This window comes from Pezoporus flaviventris, unplaced genomic scaffold (assembly GCF_033815535.1).
Source record: "Pezoporus flaviventris isolate CSIRO_AGI_PZ_B2104156 unplaced genomic scaffold, CSIRO_AGI_Pfla_v1 ptg000113l, whole genome shotgun sequence".
Lineage (NCBI taxonomy): Eukaryota > Metazoa > Chordata > Aves > Psittaciformes > Psittacidae > Pezoporus > Pezoporus flaviventris.
Window position 1 is genome coordinate 1,609,350 of NW_026892661.1, and position 12,575 is coordinate 1,621,924.

The following is a 12,575-nucleotide window of genomic DNA, read 5'->3' on the forward strand; positions in this document are numbered from 1 at the left end:
TAAGGAGGGCTGTGAGTGTCCCCTGCTCCCAGTGGGAGTGCTGGGAGGGCCCCCCTGTAAGCAGGCGGGTGTCCCTGGCCCCAACCTTGCAGGGGCAACAATTCGGAATCTGTGTCTTCTCACGCCAGAACTGGAATGGCTTCTAAACCGCCAGGGAACGGCCCTGAGCCAAGTACCTCCCCCACACCCATAAAGACCCTCCCCAAAGCACTAAGGATGCTGTAGTGTGACTGCAGCCCCGGTGACAGGGACCGTCCCTTTGCCCGGAGTGCCTTTCTCTGGGCCCTTCTTCAGCCCGCTGCTTCTCCTCCGGCTCGCTCTTTCCTTGCAGTTCCACACGCGAGGGATGCCTCTGTTTAACCTTCTCCTCCGGGGGCTGCTGCCAAGGAACCGGGGAGCCTCTGCCCACTCCTCCGCCCGGTGGACCGGGGGGCGCCCGCCCCGGAGGAACATCCCTGCTTTTGTTTGTCCAGAGTCCTGGGCCTGAGAGCAGAGACCGAGCGGCCTAGGGCACGGCGAGGAGGGTGGGATGGGAGCAGGTCGAGGGTGGCCAGCGGCGCTTGCCCGCCTCAAACACCACCCCGTTTGCAACCAGCTGCTCGGCGTTAAAGCGACAGCTTCTCCCGAGGGTGGGGGGAGAGACCCACTTCGTGAGGTTCTGCCCAAGCCCCCCGCCCCTCCCGGGACCTGCCCTTGCCAGAGCTTCCAGCGATTCCGCTGCCCCTAGGGCAGGAACTGCCCCGTACTCTACAGAGCGCGCAGCTGGCAGCCTGCGTGGGGTGACCGCCCCCCTAGTGGGGTGCGGGTCAGGGTGTCCCTGAACGGGAGAGAGGGAGCCCCAGAGGGGCTTGGGGACCAGGGCCGCCCCCTCCAGCCGCTGCTTTGCACGCCCAGCAGCGCGTGCCCAGGGTGCCGCCTCCGAGCACGCCTCCAACGCCGGCGGAGCCCCGGAACCTCGCTCCGGTGAGAAAAGGCGAATGCCGAGGTGTTTGGGGGGGGGGGGGGGGGGGTAGGGGGGTAGGGAGGCGGGGGGGAGCGTGTGCTGCGGGGCCGGGCCCGCGTCTCTCTGCCCGCCCGGCGGGGCAGCGGGGAGCAGCGGGGACTGCTCGGCCCTGACCGCGTCCTCCGGCTCCTGCAGCGGCTGCCGGCGGAGGAGAACGAGGAGGAGTCCTCGGTCTGGAAGGAGCCGCGAGGCGAGACCGAGAAGAGCAGCGGCGAGGAGCGGCAGCGCGGGAAGAAGGGGCGAGGCGAGAGCGCTCCTGGTCAGGGGATCTCCCTGGTGGCGGGGCTGCGGGCCCCTGGCGCACCCTGGCCCTTTGGGGATGATGCCTGTGCCTCTGGAGCAGGTCCCTGTCTCCTTGCGGTTCCTGCTCCTCCTCTGTGTCCTGCAACAGCTTTTGTGGCTGCCCTTTTCTCAGCTATTCAGTGCCGCGGGTACCCAATAAAGCGTTTTCTCCATCAGTCTCTTGTCCATTTGGCTACTTTCCTGCCCAAGTCTGCTTTCAGTGATGCAGCACAATTCCAGGGCACACGCGATTTTAACCCTCAGCAGCCACCGGTATTTTTTCTGTATCCGGTGGTGGTTTCCAGAGGCGAGTTTGGTGGTGGGGTGGTGGACTGTCAGAGTGGTTTATGCTGATTCATAGGGCAAGGGGTGGCAATGTACAAACTGTTACGGGCAGAGTTAGGGGTACAAGAGGGTGTGCAATCGGACTGAGTGGTGCACAGAGCAAATTGGGGCGGGGTTTCTGAGTGCAGGCAAGGCCTCAGCCCTTGCTAACCATCTCAACCTACATCATTGTGCATTTTGAGGCTGGGGAGGGCCATCGATGATGGCAGAGTTATCATTTGCTTCAGAAAAGCTCGTGCCACACCGTGCTTGCCCTCGGCTCCAAAGGTGGGTGATGCTTTGCAGGTGAGTGCCAGCAAGTGGGAGTGGAGGTGACAGGAGGGTGGTGCCTGGGCCAGGGGCAGCTTCACACTTGGTGGGCAATTCTTAGGGAGTACCTGCAGTGGTGTGCACAAGGTGAGCCCTGAAAACTCATGGTGTGGATGCTCAGTCTCCATGGGAGGATGGCGAGGTCTGGATTGCCCTGTGCAGCCCAATTTCAGACTTAGGAATAAACACCTTTTTGCATTCTTAACCGTCTTCCACTAAGTGGATTTTACTAACAGGCAGAAGAAACTTGCTTCTGCTGACAGCGAGAAAATAGTGAGTAAAGCAAAAAGATAAAGGGACTCGGCTCCTTAAGCTGTAAAGATGAGCAGCTGGATTTTCATCCACATGTCCAGTTAATACACGTGGGGCTTGTAATTTTTCCTAATGATCCACTCTTTTGATGGCATGGCTCTAGTCCACAGTGCTTTATTTTATACGGCTGTCCTGCACCCTGTTTTCCTGTTTCTATGAACAGACTGTCTGCTGGTGATGACACATACTGCGTTTTAAGCTCTGTTCTCCCTTATAGCTGGACCACTACTAAAATTATTTCTCTGCACTTGATGGACTTATAGAATCATAGAATCAACTAGGTTGGAAAAGACCTTTAAGATCATCACGTCCAACCATTGCCCCAGGACTGCCAAGACCACCAGTAAAGCATATCAGGGCCTCCTCTACACTGTTTCTGAGCACTTCCAGGGATGATGATTCCAGAAGGAAAAGAAGGAGAGACATGCTTAAAGCTGAGACAGGCTATCTTGTTCCCTGGGTGAGCAGCAAAATCAATTGCTTTCCTGATCATTGTAGCAGCAGTGTGGGATTTGCAGGACTAGTCAGCTGCTCATGGTTCACAAGCCATGGATTTCTCCAAACTCTGCGTAGTGTATGTGTTTGGTTTTCTGCCTGTGATGCAGCCAAAGGCTTATGAAAGCACTGCCCAAGACAGCAAAGCCAGTAAGGGATCCCAGCAGAATGGGTACCAGCATTGCAGAATCAGGTCCTGGAAATAAAGAAGTAAACAAGCAGTGAACAGTGTTAAGAGAGGGAGGGAGAAGAAAGAGAAGGTGCAACTCTGATTCATCTTTATAGCACGCCAAGCAGGTATGGCTAAGTTCCTTTCCACAGAGTAGTCTGGATGGGTAGTGCCTTTCCAAACACTCTACTTTCTTTGCCATAAGATCCCAGCAGTAAATATTCTTTGCAAAAACAAGTAAAACCACAGTAAGTTAGGCGACTCTCAGGGATGGTGCAAGTGGATTTAGGAAGTCTCTCAAGCTGATGATGTACCAGGTTCAGCATCACTACTTTCTAATAGCTGGACAACATCTAATTAACATTAACTAGCTGCTGTATTTAATCTATGAACAGAAACGAAAAGGAAAGCAGTCCTGGTTCATGACCCACCTCATTCTGTGCCTCATGATCCTAAGAGTTTTGTCCAGTTACTTGTGGATGTTTTTTTTCTTGCTGTACCAGATAACTGCCTCTAAATATGGGGACTCCTCCCTAAGCTCAGTACAGAAAATGACTGCATTGCTCTTCCATTCTGAAAGCTGCAAAACTTACAGAAAAAATGTTTAAAAGGAGGTCTCTATACCTTGACTCCTCCCATCTCACCTCACCTCACCTAAAACCCAGTGTCTTGATGCAAAGAGTTAGCATGTCTCAATTATTTTAATGACATTCCTCATTCTCAGTCTACGTGTCTCACCAAAATACTGTAACATGCAGGAAAATTCTTTTCAGCTAGAGGACATTCTGCCATATTTTTCTCCCCCTCTTTCTAAAGCTTCATTTCCTCCAGAGGATGCATTTGGCTATGTCTCCTGACTGAAAGTCTATTGGATTTGATACTGATTAACCATCATGTTTGGGATTTAGGAAGGTGACGAGATGTTAGGAAGGTGGTGAGATGCTGGGATATAATCTAGTCATACGAGATGGCTGCCAATAAAGTTGTTAAAAGAATGCTGGTTTTCTTACAGCAGGAAAAGTCAAACAGAAACTTCTGCAGAAAGAGATGGAGAGAGACAAGTTAAAATCAGGAGACTCACCTTCCACAGGTTTATATAGAAACCTGTCCTTCATTTGCAAAACTGGGCCCAATGAGATCAGGTTGTGCAGGTTTCCATAGCTGTTCCTGTCACTTGGCTGGAGAAGCGGCTCCACGCTTTGAAAGCAGTCCTGGGAAAGACATACAAAAAACATCTCAATGTGTACTTATTGCCAGTGCCTGAGCAGAACCTGCTGCAGCAGAGACTGTGCACAGCCCATAGCAACCACAGTGCTGACTGGAGCAGGCTCCTCAGGCTGTCTTTGTCCAGCTCTGCTATCATTCCAAAAAGTGAGTTGCCTAATGCTTGGACCAGCCCATATGTAAATGTCTATTCATCTTCCAGACCCAGGACAATTGAGCCCTTTCACATAATTCTACAACTCAAAATTATATAGATCTGCTGAGCCTTTTCCTTGTGAGTCTCCTGTAGGGTTGCTACTTGCTTTCTTGTTTATATGCTTCTTATGCTGATTATATGTAAACTGAAAATAATATATGTAAACTGTGAGCTCAGTCAGCTTAACTGAGAGTAGAAATTCAGCTGGGGCTTTAGGAGACAGGGAGTATGCAGGAGATGACTGAGAAAGAACTGTATGAAATGGAAGAAGGTGGAGCTCTATAAATTACCATCAAGATTCTTTGCTGAATGGACTGTACTTGCTCGAGGCACCAAATCTTTCCAAAAGATCTTTAGCCCCATGAGAACGGGCCTGTCCTACGTACCTGTTCACATCCTGTGCCATGCAGACACACATTAAGCTCACAGTGCAAATAGGCCACTGAGTGATTCAGCATCTGGAACAGCTGGATGGTAAAGCTAGCAGCTCTGGATTTACTGCTCTGAAGTAACTGGATGTGTCTGCATTCAAATGGCAACCTGGCAAGGACAAATGGCAAACAGTTGCAAATTCAAGCTGTCCCCAACTAAAAGGAGGGAAGCTGCCCCTGTCCCTGCTGTGGAGGTCATAGTCCTAGAGCAGCAGAATTGTTTTGTGGAGGCTGACTTTGCTGCAATCATTAAAATGGCTGCTGTAGGGTGGTAATCATTCCGTGACCTAGACAAATTCAGAAGCATTGCAGAGGTGATTTCCTGCTATAGCAAATATGGGCAAATCAGAAAGCTCTTTTTCTGATGACAATAATGCATAGCATTTCTAATGCACATTTCATGCCCCAGTGGCTTTACGAATATTAACTAATGAATGCACTGATTTCCCTTTCCTCAACCCAGACAACTTAGGCATGAATAGCTATGAAATGCTGATGGAGAAATGGAGGCCTGTGGGGAACCCTGCCTCCCACCTTTGGGCTGCTCTGCTGTCCCCTAGCAGGAGGTGTAAGAAGGATGTTGATATTTGTGACAGCATGGCATGGAGAAGCAGAACAGCTTATTTACATACATCAAAAAGTAATGATAGAACTTTTTCCCTGAGGGTTCTTTGCCCTGTCAAGCCCTTGGTATTAATTACAAGACAGTTAAGGGAGCAGAGTAGTCTCTGATTCATTCTTACTGCTTTCAGCCTACTCTGAACTCTAAAGAGATCAGACTGCAGCCATAGGATACAACAGAGAGTGTCCTTTAAGAATCAGCCCATTCCCAGCCCAGGCACAAGGACAGGAGCAAATCTATGTCCAGCCCTACAGCTCTATGTCTGACCTGTGGAAGAAGCAGCACATTGCGCCTGGTCCCCGTGGGCTGGTGGAAGGTGTCACACAGCACGACCGGATCTGGAGCACGGGCTGGCTGCTGTTACTCTGCACAGTGATTAAAGCCAGGAAAGTCTCTTGGGAAGGCACGGGTGCATCAACTTCAGGGCCTGCTTCGGCAACAGGGTGCAAGCTCATCTGCACGGTGTAGTTACCAGAGCCGCAGACATCATCACTCACAACTGCAAGGCTTTAGGGAAACAGGGAAAAAAAGCTGAGGCCCAGCTAGGCTCCACAGCCTGTTAGGAATAAACCAGCGTTAGGGGGAGTTTCCTCAGTGAAACCAAAGAGTAAGTTGAAGCAAATGAGCCACATGTAGGCCCTGGCATGACAGTCTCCCATGGTCAGAACCACCTCCCGCCTCTGCACAGCCAAATCATTTTAAATGAGGGGAACCTGAGATTTCACTGTGTGGGAATTTCTACCTTCTTTGCCAGTGCATTTGATCACTTGGGCAACATCAAATGTTCCCACCTGCAAAACTGCATGCAGATTGTTTTGGGGAGAACAGACAGAGAGTTGAAGGTTATTGTGCAAAAGAAAACTAGGTCTGAAGGACAGTATTAATATCCACAATGTGAAAAGACTTTTGTTGTTCTGATGCAGTCATTGCTGAACAAAGTGTTTCTAAAACCACAGTACAGAGTACCCATGTTACTGAGCCCCTGGAGCAATTTGAGTACTCCCCCTCTCCTTGAATCACAGCATAAATACACAAGAGCAACTACACTGAGATAATTACCCGTTCAAAATGGTGGTATCTGGCTGCAGAACACTCCTCTGGTGTGATTCACTCAGCAGTGCACTGGGCTCCGCATGCAGCAGAGTTAGAACAGTTACTAAGCCTTCAGCTGCTTCTTCTGTTACTTCAGCTGTTCTGACCATCTCCTCTGCATCTGTGGTCAAGAACAACCTCTCAGACTGTTCAGTGTTTGCAACACCCAGCAAGGAATTCCCCTGTGGGGTAAGTGCTACCAAACTCTGCGAAGAATACAAGGGGCTCTCTGGGGTTGGAAGGAACTGGATTAGATCTCTGGCTTGAAGCATCTCAGCAGCATCATCAGTTACTTGACTGAAGACAGCTGACTGGTTAATAACCTTGTTTACAAGCTTATTAGCAGAGACAGAAAATACTTTTGTTGTAGATGGCCCAGGGCTGGAGTGACCAATCTCATGCTCAATGTTAACTTCCAGTGGTACCTTCTCCAAAGGGTGTCGTGGTGACGCCTGATGTGAGGAGGACAGGGGTGCTTGAGTGGGCAGCTGGCTAGTGGTGTCTGCATGTCCTTTCACTAGCGTGTCCTCACTCTTCCCTATTGATGTAGGGACCACAGCTGATTTATTCACTTTGGCAATTGTAGGCAGCACCATGATTGGATCAGATTGGATAGTTAATGTTGTCAGGTGAATCACCGTTTTGTTCACAAGTGAAGAGGTGCTATAATCACCCTTAGATACAGAGAGAGAAGTCATTGCTAATGGAGGCTGTGATGTAGTCTGTGTCAATTTAAGCTGTCTCTTAAGAGCAGTAGTAGATCCTGTAGATACAGATGGTTGCACCGGAGTTAAAGCTACCGTATTGCCAAGAACTGCTGTGGGGAGCTGCTGTGCCCTTGTGTTAAACACGGCTGACAGAGACACACTTGTTCCCAAGAATTTACCAGTTCCTGTTTTTCTTGCATGTGTGCTGATTTCTGTTGGCTTTGTATTTTCTCCTGTGTTGGCCAATTTAGTAGGGGCTTGATGGATTTGGTCACGTTTCATGGCTGATAGCAGGGGAACATGCGCAGACACAGGTGAAGGAGGGCTCGCAGGAGAGTTGGCATACATCCTTGGATGGGTAAGTGTAGCCAGAAGTTTCCCAGAAAGTGTTGGTTTTGTTTGTAGCTGTGTTGAAAATGGAGTATGCTTTGGTGCCATTGGTGGTCTCTCAGTCATTAGAAAGGGCTTAGGCACGATGGGAGTAAATTCCAAAGATTTAGTAAGGTCAGGTTTTACAGAAGTGGTGTGGGTTTGTGCTGCTTCAGTACGCACAGTGACTCCTCCTGCTGAACCTCTGTGACCATTCCCAGCTGGAAGTGTCGAGAGAGCTGACGATGTGCTGGGTGGAACCTGAGCTTGGGATGGAAGCCCTTGGAGTGACTCAGTACTTAGGAGGCTTTGCAACAAGGACTGCAAAGGCATGATGCCTGTAGACATCTTTAGTGGGTTTTTCGTGGTTCGAGCTGAGTGCAAGGTCAAACACTCCAAGCACTGTGGATGGACAGAGGAAGGTGTGGTCACTAAGCCTTGGTGATGGCCAGCAGTTTGCAGCAGTAGTTTCTTACCGGGCTGAACCTGATCTACAGTCCCTGTAACAGTAAAGGGAGGTTGGGCAAGTATTTGAAAATCAGGGTGTCCCTTTGCTGAGAGTAAAGCAATTGCAGAAGAAGAATGTGGCTTTTCAGCAGTGAAAAATACGTCAGGGGAAATATGGGGGCTATGCTGTGCAGACACAACTACTGGTGGTGAAGTGGAGGTGAAGGGCTCTGCTAACTTACCCTTATGTAAAAGCAAATCAGTTCCCTTGGTCGCCTGGGCACTGGGAGCAGGTACCTGCACTTCCTCAGACAGCCTGTGTGGATGTGTGGCCTGCACTGTAGTGCTACTCCTCATCTGTGGGTCAAGCAAACGATTTGATGCTGAGGTAACAGCTTGAAACAAGCTAGTGGTGGCTGTATAATTCGGATAAGTTAGTGCTGGCTGAGAAGTTACTTTTGTTTTCTCTCTTTGTTGGCTAGATGGAGTGAAGAAATGAATTTCAGGCCTCAAAAGCTTACTAGTGGGATAAGAAGAACTAGTTTTCATTGGGATATCATGGCTGCTTTCAGGGGTACCCAAGTTCACATCTTGCTTGTTTGTGAACAAGAGGGCAGGTTTGTGGCCATCTTCACCCTGAGGCGAGGGCACCAGCTGAAAATCTGGTCTGTCAGTGGGCAAAAGGATAAACACAGGCTTAATGAGAATTAAGCTAGAAGGACTCAGATGTTGTAAGTTGACAAGGTTCAGCACTGAAGAATTTGATGCTGCCAGGATTTGCTGAATGGAAAGCAGAGCCCCAACACTAGTATTTGGGAGTTGTGTAGGTAAAGGGGAATCCTGCATGGGCTGAAGGCATATCATGCCATTACTACTTTTAAGCAGAAAAGACAAGTATGGGGATGATGGTAACATTCTAAGTTGATCACCTCTAAAAGCACTGTGGTTTTTGGTAGCTGCATCATGTGATGTGCTGAACTGCTGCACTGCTGCTGCTTGTGCCAGATACCCTGGGATCTCACCAGAAACATTCGGCACCACTGGTTCAGGATCTGCTGTTATTGATTTGGACTGGCCTCCCTGTGCATAGAGCGAGGGCAGTTCTGAAGCAAAAGGTGCCATGCTACCAGCTTGCTGGATCTGGGAAGCTGGAGGGGCAAAGCTGTGAAGAACAGCTTTCTGGTTCCTGTTGTCACGCAGTCCAGAGGGACTGGGGACTGGGATGACTTGTGTCCCTGGGGGAGAACCAGTTTTACCTAGCTGCAGTAAGAGACTTTTCTTTCTCTTGGAGTCTTCCACTGTGCTCATCTGCAGCATCACAGGGAAGGCTTCCTGAGATACAGGATGGGCAGAAATGCCTTGAAGCAGAGGCCCAGAACCAGCAGACATGGATGAAGTCGTTCTGTGGAGCTCTTTCTCAGCAGAGCTGGGAGTGCCCATTAGCTGCAATCCAACGTAAGTAGGAAAAGATGTACGAGGCGGCTGAAGCCCTGCATGAACAGCGTTAGAAGTGCTCACAGGTTGAAGGGCTGCATTCGCAAAGGTAGGCGTACCCGGAAAGGGTGCAGATGTTACTACTTTTGGGTCTTTAGTAGTTTGGGAAAGCTTTAATGTGGAAATCCATGACTGGCTTAATGAGAATGAACTTGCAGAAGCCTGTGGGCTCTCAGGGGATCTGGATTGCTCAGGTTTACTTGTCACTGGCTGATGATCAGTTTCTCTTTGCAAGACTGGAACTGCAATTTCTTGAGAGCTCCTGTTGTTTTTTTGGGAAACATGTTTAGTGCAGTTGAGAGTCTGCGACAAAGAGTGGGGCTGTTGTCTGTCAGTTGTGCTAATGGGCCCTTGAAATGGAGATGGAAGTAAGTCATCATGAGCTAGAGCTTCCAGGCGCATCAGTAATGAAGATGAAGGTACGGTGCCTTGTGTCTGAAGAGCAGGCAACTGGCTTGGGTGTCCAGAAGCATTTATTACAGCTGTTGTTGAGTTTCTGGCTTTACTACCTGCTGTTTCTTGCTTTGGAGATAAAACATGGGGAAACTGAATAGCACTTGTCTGTGTCATTCTGGAAAAGACCGCATCAAGGTCCCCTGAAGTTGGCTTTTGTAGGGGTGCAGAAGTTGTAGCTTCAGCATTCATATTCTGAGTCTTCTTCAGGTATGCAGGTGTCACACCAGCTTTGCTGTCAGGCTGGACTTGTGGATTTGTATCTCTTGGCCTTTTGCTAGTGGGAGGCATTCCTGTTGGTAACCAATGCACCCTTGTACTTCCAAAAGCAATCTTAACTCTGGTGGGAAATGAGGATGTCGCCATTTCTTTTCTTGGAGGATAAAAATTTACTGTTGAAGTCAGAAGGGACGTTTTAGGACTTAGCACCTCCATCTGCTTCGTAACACGAACGGAAGAGGGAGCTTTAAACTCAGGAGAGTCTTGATGTGTCCCCCCACTGAGAAAGGGCTGGGGGAGCCCAGTGCTACAGCTGGTAGGATTGCAACCAGCCTCAGTAGTATTTTCTGGTTCTCCTTGCAGTGGCCTGTCTGGCTGTTCCGGATGTGGGGTAGCCTGTGGCCCTGATGTGGAGACAGGGATGCTTACGCTACTCAAGAGCTTGCTAGGAAATGCGTGTCCATCCTGGAGTTCTGAAGCTGCTGCTTCTGTGTGCGGTTGCTGAGGCTCCCCCAAGTTTCTAACCATCTCCTTGGACAGCACGTCTGCTCTTTTTGCAGCTGGCTCTGCATGGACAGGAATGAAGTCAGCTGTCCCTTCATCGGTTGGCTCAACTGCTGGACTCTGAAAATTGAAGGTCGCCTCTTCTAAGTTATCTTCTGTAGTGGCAAACACTCTGCTGGACACTGGGATGCTCTCAGCTTTTGGTTGGGCTTCTCCAGGAAAGCTCGGGCCAAATACTTCACTGACATGATGCTCATTCCCGGAGGCACCTAGCAAACAGAAAACAAGCCCTTTGCCTATTCAGTTGCACATGAGCTTTTAACAGCTTGTAGCAGCACTTTGCAACAGGCTGAGTGGGAGGGAAGCAGAAAGTTAAGTGGCCACTGGCTCTGTTCAGAACCATACAGGAGGGAGGACAGGCAGCTCTGGCACTGCCATTCTTATAGACAGCTGTTATAAGTCTGATCCTCTGCTGTTTATATTCAGTGTCATATGAAGGATGATATTTCATACTTTTGCCATCCTTATAAAGCATTAACCAGCCAGAGAAGAACCCTTTATCTTAATCGTACAAAGATATCAATGACAACTGAAAATGCAATGAGAATAAAACCCCTCAGGTTGCCTGAGGGACAGGCAAAGCAAAATTTATATATACATGAATGAGCTTACTCATGTGGCTCTCCTTAACCACTCTTCCTACCCCAGTATCCCAGTCCTGATGAGTTTCCTGATGCATACTGGGTGACCATCAGGAAAAAGCCTGTTTGTTTTGTGGAAGTGGCATATAGCAGAGAGAACACAGCAACTTCTCTGCTTTTAACTTCTCAAATCAAAAGCAGAGACCTTTAAATTTGAAGAGGCAGACCTGTGGTTTAAAAGGGTATTGTTCTATCCATACATGTTACTTATTTTCCTCTTTTCACATTCAGAAGGTTGCCATTCCCAAGAATGCTTTCCAAACCAAGGACTAAAATGTGAATCTACTTTCCTCTCTAAAAACTTCAAGCATTTTCCTTTAGGCATCTGCCAGAAAATACATCTATCTAGAAGCTAAAAAGCAATTTTGTATTTAAGCTGTTCCTGAAGAAAAGGCAGAATGACATGTTACTGTATGGTGAAGAGTGGCACCCACACTTAATGTGATAAACAGCAGTGCCTGGTAAAGTATATTCTGAGCAAGGCTTCAGCAGGCACGAGTTTGATCCTACTCTATGAAAACTGACCCTCTTTTTCCTTTGCTTTCCCCCACCTGAAAGAGACAATATATACCCTGGGGAATGGACAGTCTCTCAGCTCAGCTAAATAGAACAGCTCTGTCCTGATCTGGGGCTGCTAAAGCTCCCACAGCACAAACCACTTAAACTAAATCTTGAGCCTTTATAGCACAGCTGCACAGAGGGAAGCTGTTCCTTCATCTTGTTGTTGTTACACACCTGAGACTGATGGCACAATATTTACCATAGTTTTTCTACCCACTGATAACAGAGGAAAAGAAGGCAGAAAGAAAGCAACTGAGATTAGAACAAAACACATCACTCACCAGCTAAATCCAATAGTCCAGCTGCAATCAGAATAAAAGTGTGGAATTTTTCCTGCATCTTGTGAGGCAGCTCTTGAGCCATCCCAATTACACTATGGTCAGATAGGAAGCGGCTTGCTAAGGAGTCACTGCTGCCTCTTAGCCGTGGGCATTTGCTGTGTTTGTTTTGGGAGGGCAGTGTTGGGTTACTTTATAAGAGCTTAGGGCAGACAGCAACCAATAATCTGTTAAAAAAAAAAAAGAAGCCTGCACCAATTGGAGTCAATTTCTCACTAAACAAGACAGTGCATTCATGTGCATGGCAAAGATAGCAAACGTGATTGAAAATACCAGAGGTTGCCTATGTCAGGCAACTCTAT

General features: G+C 48.6%; 1 protein-coding gene across 1 annotated transcript; it reads right to left on the reverse strand.

The window, feature by feature from the left end:
• Positions 1-2,679: 2,679 nt before the first annotated feature.
• LOC133282103 (mucin-6-like) lies at positions 2,680-11,953 on the reverse strand. The gene is made up of 5 exons (XM_061478155.1): positions 6,448-11,953; positions 5,656-5,895; positions 4,722-4,875; positions 3,997-4,126; positions 2,680-2,942 (listed from the first exon to the last, which is right to left on the reverse strand). The coding sequence occupies exons 1-5, from the start codon at positions 10,695-10,697 to the stop codon at positions 2,791-2,793; spliced, it is 4,926 nt and encodes a 1,641-aa protein (XP_061334139.1). The 5' UTR covers positions 10,698-11,953; the 3' UTR covers positions 2,680-2,790.
• Between the last annotated feature and the right edge of the window lie 622 nt (positions 11,954-12,575).